Source organism: Cyprinodon variegatus, unplaced genomic scaffold (assembly GCF_000732505.1).
Source record: "Cyprinodon variegatus isolate N-32 unplaced genomic scaffold, C_variegatus-1.0 Scaffold4, whole genome shotgun sequence".
In the NCBI taxonomy this organism is placed as follows: Eukaryota; Metazoa; Chordata; class Actinopteri; order Cyprinodontiformes; family Cyprinodontidae; genus Cyprinodon; species Cyprinodon variegatus.
Genome location: NW_015150457.1, coordinates 2,033,648 through 2,041,886, shown reverse-complemented (window position 1 = coordinate 2,041,886; position 8,239 = coordinate 2,033,648). Strand labels below are relative to the sequence as shown.

Below are 8,239 nucleotides of genomic sequence, written 5' to 3'. Positions count from 1 at the left end.
CAGAAGCCACATCAGATACAGATAATTAGGTATACAACTACTCTCAGTGTGTGCGTGTGAGAGAGAGAGAGAGTGAGAAAGAGAGAGAGAGTGAGAAAGAGAGATAGAGAGACAAAGAGCGATAGAGAGAGAGTAAGAAAGAGGAGGAGTATCAGAGAAGGAAAGAAAAGAGGGAAGAAAGAGACTCACCGCTCATTAAACGGTAAGCCGGGTTCTTTTCAAAACTCAGTCAGCTTAGACTTTCCCTCCATTGCACACGCGTACATAGACACACACCCATACACGCTTCGTCTAAAACCCAAAGGAGAAGTGGACAGGGGCACCAGTCTTCAGTCGCTGTGGTTGGCTATGGCTCAGGGCTCTGACAGCAACGACACAAGTTACAAGTCCCCATCACCTGGAAGCAGACCGGTAAGTATGCACTTTTTTTTTGTTTACCTTCTTAATCTATCCTCTAATAGTCTTACTGAAGGCATACACACATACATCAAACATCTCCTTTTTTAGATATCTCTCTATTTAATGAGCACACTTCACGACCACCGAGGCTCTCAGGTGGATCTTTTTTTACAGGTTCTCTGGGTGTTTCATTTGCACACATGGACTGGAGGCATGGCTTGCCTCAATTGTAGACTTTTTTTTCAATGCACAACTTATCACTTTCTCAAGTCATGGAAATCCTTGTTTTGTGCAATTCCTAAAAACTGTGAATGGTGTAAAAGCTGTCAGGAAGTCATAGTTATTTAAATGTTAGCCTTCTGCATCAACTGCCTTCACATGTGCAAGCCTTTAGTGATAATGGCAATTCGGTTGGGAGTGTGTGGTAGCATTTAAGACTAGACTGACAGACAAACAAAGAGACAGTTGTTATCTCTTTGATGTACAACTGAATCAGCATTTTGAGATGGATTACTTATTGTGATACCAAGAAAACTGAGCGTTGGGGACTTGAAACAGGGTGTGCGTTTCACCTAACAGATGACTCAGCCACTCCCTGACCCTACCCTTTGCAATTGATGCAATGCAAACCCCATCTCCTGTTAAACTGCAATAGACATACATGATGCTGCCAGCTTTAGCCACCAATAATAGCTAAAATATACAAATAATATATCATTTATTATGACGGTTTTGTGTTGTTTGAACTGAAAGGTGGTTGTGTTCTTGCCAGAGCTCCTCAGACGATGCAAAGAAGGTGATGAGGAGAGAGAAGAACCGGATTGCAGCCCAGAAGAGCCGGATGAGGCAAACTCAGAAAGCTGACAGCCTTCACTTGGTATGAAAACTAAAGACTTGGCCACAAACATCACACCCAGAAAACAGACGTGCACATGAAATGTGCTTGCAGATGATCTTTAGTATCTTCTTCGAAAAGATAGTTGATTATAATGTATATTTATCTACAGGATGTGTTAAAGACAGCTCTGGCTGGAAAAACAGGTAGCTTGACCTTTATTTACAAAAGTGCCTCTTTGCATGAGAACCTGGACAGAACTTTATGTCTTTGGGAATGAGTTTGTACTATATTTACAAAATGCTACCTGACCATGTGGTGATGTGTCATGTCTTCTGCTGGGCTGAAGACTTGGGTGCCTTTCTGTGTGTTTGCAAAAGAGTAAGGAATAAATTAACACGTGTGGGCAAGGAAAAGTCCAGCGCCAAGACTGCAGCTCTGCTGAGCTTGATGACTGGAGTGAGTCTTCAGTTAGTTCATTTAATGTGATAATTGTGATCAGCTTAGATAGATTTCCAGGCTCAGGTATTCCTTTCTTCTACAAAACATTTAATAATTCAATAAATATTCATTTCCAATCTTCACAATGTTATTTTTCTTTTATTTTTTTTTTCTCTAAAAGACAATGTGCACTATAATACTGTGCTCTGCTAACGTATTATCAGAACATTAGTTTCTATGAACTTTATCAGATCCTTTCTGTTCCTGAAGAGATGTTGACCTTAAAAAAATGCCACATTGTAGGCTGTAGTAGATTCTGTGAAACGGATCTGAATGTATGAAGCTCGTTCCAGAGAAACAGGTCGTATTTTATCAATCTCTTTAAAACCCTGTCGCATTCACAAAGAACAGCAGGGGACCACAGAACATGCTCTGTGGTTTTGCTTTCATCGTCTCGCTAGATAAACAGGAAGGTGAATTTTTTCCCTTGTTGTGACACAGTCTCTTATTTCCTGTTTCTTCTGTAGTATTTTCTTCTGTGTAAATGAGATTGAATGTTGTGTGTCGTGGGCAGCAGGGGAGAAAAAAAGGGCTGTCACTTCTTGTAAAGCCCTGATAGCAGTGGGCTGTATTTGGCTAAGTGACGCATGTAGATGGGGTTTACCCAGAGCTTGTGTGACAGTAAGGACCTGAAGGTTGGTCATGGTGAGATGACCTTTTTACCACCTGAGTGGAAGATTTCTGCCCCACAATTCCCACACAAAAACGTTAGAAAAAAATTTGACAAAAAAGGGAAAAAACATTTTCAGGTTGTGACGTACAATTAACTCCAACTTGATCATCAATGTATGCTTTGGCCTGTTTTGGAAAATGTAGCTCTCAGTCTCTTTGAATGGCAACTCCTCACACTGTGATGCTGCTGCAAGACTTTGCAGGTGGTTTCTCTTGTTTTTCCAGACTTCTGAAACACAGTTTGATACCATATCTTACAGCATTACAAAGAATGCTCCAAGGTTACCTTACATTTGATTCATTTTTATACAGAAGTACAGTATAAAACTAGTTGAGAAGTTGATAGTATTTGTATTTGTTAACAGGAACTATACTTACAGTACAATTACTAAATTTTGGCCTAACATAAAGAGCTTGTTTTATCTGACGTATGAAACATTATTTTCTTTTTAGTTATGCACACTCAAAAAGGAAAGTTAATTTATGCACTGGACCAAAAGTTAAATAGTCTATTCAGGCATTTATTTAGCGATCTTTATGTCAAAGAGTAAAGTTTTTTATTACAGCTACCAAAAATATGTTCTGTTCAAGATAGTGTGTTAAAAAATATCAAAACCAGTTAAAAATATCAGCTGTTTACATGTAAATCCATGTCTGTCATGCACTGGCAAGTGAAACAAACCACTGTTAGTGGTTCTGGGCAAGGGTACTTTACCCTCAGAGGTGGTTTTAGTATAATGCTAAAGTGCTAGCATGATAACTAATTTGAGAAAAAAAAAAAACCAAGATCTGAAAATTTTTTACTTTTTACTAGTACTTCACCATATGATTTCTTCAGAGAATAGATGCTTGTGTGAGGAAGGAGGGCCTCCCTGGGGGGACTCCTGAGTTTCATAGTAGATTCAGTGAGTAAGTAGGAAGGGAAATAACAGCAATTACAACTGAAAATGTTTGTTCATTTTTTTTTTTTTTTCATGTAGGAATTACCTAAATGTAGTTTGTCTATATAAGCAGTGCAACCAAATCGTCTCAAACATTAATAACTGGTGGTATTGGCCTAGTTCTGTTTTTTTTTTAAATGACATCACATGTCATGTTTATGATCAACAAGAAATTTAACCGAGGGAAGTTAGTTTTTCCCCCCCAGCTTTATAAGGGGAGTGCTTCAAAATTCCTGAAAATCCCTACTCCGATAAAAAAAAAAGAGAATTGAAATTGCAAGAAAATATTTATCAGTCCTCTGCGATGCAGCTGTCTTCAAATCACACAGCTAAACTCCCATAGAATATATGATGATGATATAAAACATATTCTTTTTTTTTAGTACTTTGTATTTTAATTAATTTAAAGCCTCATTGGTTTACTGTCTTATTTTTATGCTTTTTACCTATAAGAAATCTTCAATTTTGCAGCATTTAGAAAACTGAGTTTTAAAGGATTGATACCCACAGGTAGAAAACACAATAAAGGAAAGTATGATTTTAATAACCAATATGAGGTTCCAAGTCTAGATATTACAGGCCCAAAAGTAGAGAATAAGCACACTTAGAAACTAGAAAAATAGATAGAGGACAAATTAAAATTGCTTCAAATCATTGTACTTCAATGCTGTATGTGTAGTCCTTTTTTCCTGCACTAGTTTTTCTAATTAAGCAATACTAGAAGAAGTCTAATACTATAAATAACCAAAAATGAAATGGTATAATGACAAAAGTATAAATCATTACTGTTATAAAACAAAACAGATTGATTCCTCCATTTCATTACTCTTAACAGAAAATGAGCAATTATCCAAACAGCTGTAAGAATAATTAAAAATTCTCACTCTTGTAGTTCTAATAATATCAACAGTATCTAATTACTGCACTTTGCTGCAAGTAGACATTTTTCTAAACAGCTCCTTTTTTATTTTTGTAAATGTTGGAAAGTGCAGAAGTGCAGCAGCCAGCGTCTTTAAAACAAAGTCCTGAAACAGCTTGGGAAGGGGCAAAAAGTGCTACTCAGACTCCAGTCACTCCGATGCTTTCTGAGGCATTTTAAAAGGACTTTAATCCTTGGGAACATAGAAAAAATGCCATTTTGAAACCAAAGCTTTTTATTATTTTTTTTAAACCTCTTTAGGTTTATACCTTTAAGAAGTTATAAAATATATATATCTTTAATATTTGTTGATTGATGCAAGAAAAAATGAGGTTTAACCACAAAAATTTTTTAAAATTGTTGTTCCCCACAAAAGTTAAGATCTAAAATTTGATTGCTGTGTTTGCAGGAGAGTGAGAACCTGGAGAAGGAGAATGCCGCCCTGAGGAAGGAGGTCAAGCAGCTCACAGAGGAGGCCAATTACCTGTCATCAGTGCTGAGTAGCCATGAGCCCCTATGCACCGGGCTGGCTCCTCAGACCCCAGACCTCCTCTACCCTCCTCATCAGAGCAGCTACCACCGCCAGCACATCGCAGTACCACACTACCAGCGCTGATCTGCTCCAAGCCAGCGGCGAAAACAGATGACGGACCTCAACGGACAGAGACTGACAGGAGATATGTGTCAGTAAGGCGAGAATAGGCAAGATAGGCTAACATGTCCATCAAACAATGAGCCCAACCTGTTACCAACAGTATTCAAGACCTATTTATTTTGCTTCTCCGTGTCTCTTTGCTTTCTTGTTTGTGAATCTTATATGTGAATTTAAATGGCTTGGTAAGTAGAATTATCAAATAGTCTATGTTTACAATGAGGGAGGAAAAAAATATATTGTGCTCACATTTTTAAATGCTTATTTTTAGTGTTTTGGAGCACCTTTTGTCATCTCAGGTCTTGTGTTCTTTGTGTTTGTAGGTTTTTTTTGTGTTTGTGTGTAAAAAAATGCTCAGGAGCTTTGACAGTGTTGATTGTGGACAAAGAGAATGTAATTGTAAAAAAAAAGAAACTGGAAATTGAAGGATGGGGTATAGTGAGACGACCCAGTGGATGTATTTATTAAATTTGATGCTTTTTCTTTTTCTGAAACATCATCTGTAAACCTTCAAGGTTCATCTTATTCTTTTGTTTGCAAGGACAGCTGGGTGTGTAAAGTCTGCACAGGTGCTGATAAGAACATGTGACAGACGTGGTATTTCTCTGCTCAGGCCTCTGGGTGGCACTGTTTAACAGAGTGAGAGATTAAATTACAGTAGCTTATATTTATAAAGCATAAAATAAATCATTTCAAGGACTGCTCTGTGTGCGGATAAGGATTGATTTTAGCCCTTGGGCTCCACTGTCACCGTTTGCTTGTGCTCAACCTCCGGTGGTCCGAATGAAACCACCTATTATCTGCAGTGTATTAAAGCAGGAAGTACATGTAATAAACTGGCTACAATTGTTTTTATTTTATTACCGACTTGTAATAAAGCAGATAGGATATCTCAATTACTCACGGAGATTTCTGGGTGTATCTAATTACTTGTTATATAGACTGAACTAAGGATACAAGCTGTTCAAAGAGAGTTTCTCCTTATTAAACTCCGCCCTGGTGGCCAACTTTAACCGACTTGTTTAAAGATTTCAAAGCGGCGGGTTTGGGTCCGGGTGGAGGGTCACAGCAGGCGTCCAAACACGTGTTAAATCGACCTCTAATTCTATATTTATTCATGAAATTTCTTGTTTAACCTTCATTTATCTTCAGGGGGGAAACGTTGACAGTAGAAGTTCATTTCGGGAAGGCAATGTGCCGTCAACTCTCTGCGGTACTTTATTCCTGTTATAAATGAACACCAGAAAAATATGAATTTGTAGAAATTTCTTTGTATTTATTTAGCCGTTTGTAGACACTAAAGGGAAGCGGTGCGTTTATTTATTGAGGACTTGAACATGAGCGAGAAACAAGCGTCTGAAGACCGTAAAGTAACCCCGGAGGAGTCCGGGAACCATGTGAGGGTAGAGGCGCGCGACGCGTCACCGCTCCCCGACGATCAAAGCCCAGAGGACCGCCGCCACGCGCCGCAGGAGACCCGTCTGTACAAACGCCGCTGGATCATCGTGTTCCTCTTTAGCTCCTATTCGCTGTGCAACTCCTATCAATGGATCCAGTACGGAATCATCGGGAACATCTTCGTGAGGTTCTACAACGTGGAAGAATTCACCATAGACTGGATGTCCATGATCTACATGCTGACCTACATCCCGCTCATCTTCCCGGTGACCTGGCTGCTGGACAAGAAGGGGCTCCGGGTAATCGCGCTGGCGGGGACCGGGCTCAACTGCGTCGGGACGTGGATCAAAGTGGTCAGCGTCCGACCCGACCTGTTCGGCGTCACCTTCCTGGGTCAGTTCTGCTGCTCTTTGGCGCAGGTCTTCATCCTGGGGATGCCGTCCAAAATCGCCTCGGTTTGGTTCGGTTCGGAGGAGGTGTCAACCGCCTGCTCCATCGGAGTCTTTGGGAATCAGGTGACGTAAATCTCATCATCTGTTTTCTAATTTCATCACCTGCTTAAATGATTAACGTTCAACTACTTCATTTTGTTGGGAAAACAGGGCTGTCATATTCAAAAGTAAATAAATAAATAAAAAAATCATTAGATGATCAAAATTACTGTACAAAAATGACATGAATGGACCAGATGAGCCTCTAGAAAGATTCAGTTTGGGGCTATTAATGCTTGTTTTTGTTTATTCCCGTTAAACAGCTCTAAAGCAAAAATAATAAAACAAGTTTTGGTGCAACTCTATTAACTTTAACTTAGATGCAGGTTCCTGAGGAGGTAAACATCTTATCTAAGCTCTTTTATACTATAACCTTTTATATGACAGAGGGATGTTTTATGATACATAAACTTTCACACTCCCATCCCACAGCATCACTAGTTTCCTAATTAGTCCACTTAATTTATTATTTTATTTATTTTCTTTTCTTAAGGTGTTATTTTTTTCTTAACTTTCAATCAATTCGTTAATATGGCCTTTTTTAGACAATTTATGTGTTTCTGTTGTTATTCTTATTTTAAGCTGTTCTTGCCTTCCATACAGGTTAGATCCTTTACACATTTAAAGTTGTGAGATAGTAGTATTTTTTATTTCTCATATTCTTCCATAAATATTTAATAAAAAATCTCACCATTATATCCATTACAGTGTTTGATTTTCTTACTCATTTGATTGATTGATTGACTTTATTGATCTCACGGTAGAGAAATGTACTCATTACATCAGCTAGAAATACTCAAAAAGAGAAGAAGGTATATACAGTATATAGAGTGCATCCACTTATGGCAGCTTTTTCTTTTTCATGGCTTCATGTTGAGTTTAAATGTCCTTATCACCAGTTTTTTTTTAAATGGCAAGATATCAATATTGATTAAATAAAATTTGGCAAAGGTTCAAAATAAAAGAAAGAGAGTCTTACAATAAAAAGAAAATACTGCTCCAACTTAAATCAATTGCTTTAATTAGTTGCAAGTTATTAAATCCAATTTATCCAACCTAATTTATTAAGTTTAGAAGTTGAAAACGCAAAATAAATCAATTTGATCGATTGATTGACTTTATTGATCTCACATTGGAGAAATGTACTCGTTACATCAGCTCAAATAGTCAAGAAGAGAAGAAGGTGTTTTGGAAACAAAGTCCAGTGGGTTATTTTTTAAAACTTTTTCAGGATGCCAAAGAAAGAAAAAGGTGCATGGGATATATACAGTATATACAGTGCATCCACATATGGGCTTTATTATGATTTTTTTTAAAGTAGGATTATTATACAGGGTTATTACACAGGCTGTTTACATTGGCATTTATCCACCCATCCATCCATTTTCTGACACGCTTATCCGTGCTGGGCTAGATGGATATTTATATTCT

General features: G+C 37.9%; 2 protein-coding genes across 3 annotated transcripts in view; both read left to right on the top strand.

Annotated features, from left to right (window-relative positions):
• Positions 1-202: 202 nt before the first annotated feature.
• Positions 203-5,829, top strand: batf (basic leucine zipper transcription factor, ATF-like). The gene is made up of 3 exons (XM_015372214.1): positions 203-411; positions 1,172-1,276; positions 4,677-5,829. The coding sequence occupies exons 1-3, from the start codon at positions 349-351 to the stop codon at positions 4,881-4,883; spliced, it is 375 nt and encodes a 124-aa protein (XP_015227700.1). The 5' UTR covers positions 203-348; the 3' UTR covers positions 4,884-5,829.
• Positions 5,830-5,943: 114 nt separating this feature from the next.
• The window catches only part of LOC107083104 (feline leukemia virus subgroup C receptor-related protein 2-like), a 27,886-nt gene continuing 25,590 nt past the window's right edge, over positions 5,944-8,239 (top strand). For both annotated transcript variants that reach the window (XR_001481171.1, XM_015372096.1), the window contains exon 1: positions 5,944-6,832. Coding sequence is in view for 1 of the 2 variants with exons in the window: in XM_015372096.1 (XP_015227582.1) it covers positions 6,257-6,832 (576 nt within the window). In the remaining variant the exon portion in view is untranslated. The remainder of the gene's footprint in view (positions 6,833-8,239) is intronic.

What these genes read in the sequence shown, in the direction of transcription:
- batf (XM_015372214.1), top strand. Translation starts at nt 349, where the DNA reads ATGGCTCAGGGCTCTGACAGCAACGACACAAGTTACAAGTCCCCATCA. An exon ending in CATCACCTGGAAGCAGACCG is followed by an intron (nt 412 to 1,171) that starts GTAAGTATGCAC and finishes TGTTCTTGCCAG; the next exon opens with AGCTCCTCAGACGATGCAAA. An exon ending in AAGCTGACAGCCTTCACTTG is followed by an intron (nt 1,277 to 4,676) that starts GTATGAAAACTA and finishes CTGTGTTTGCAG; the next exon opens with GAGAGTGAGAACCTGGAGAA.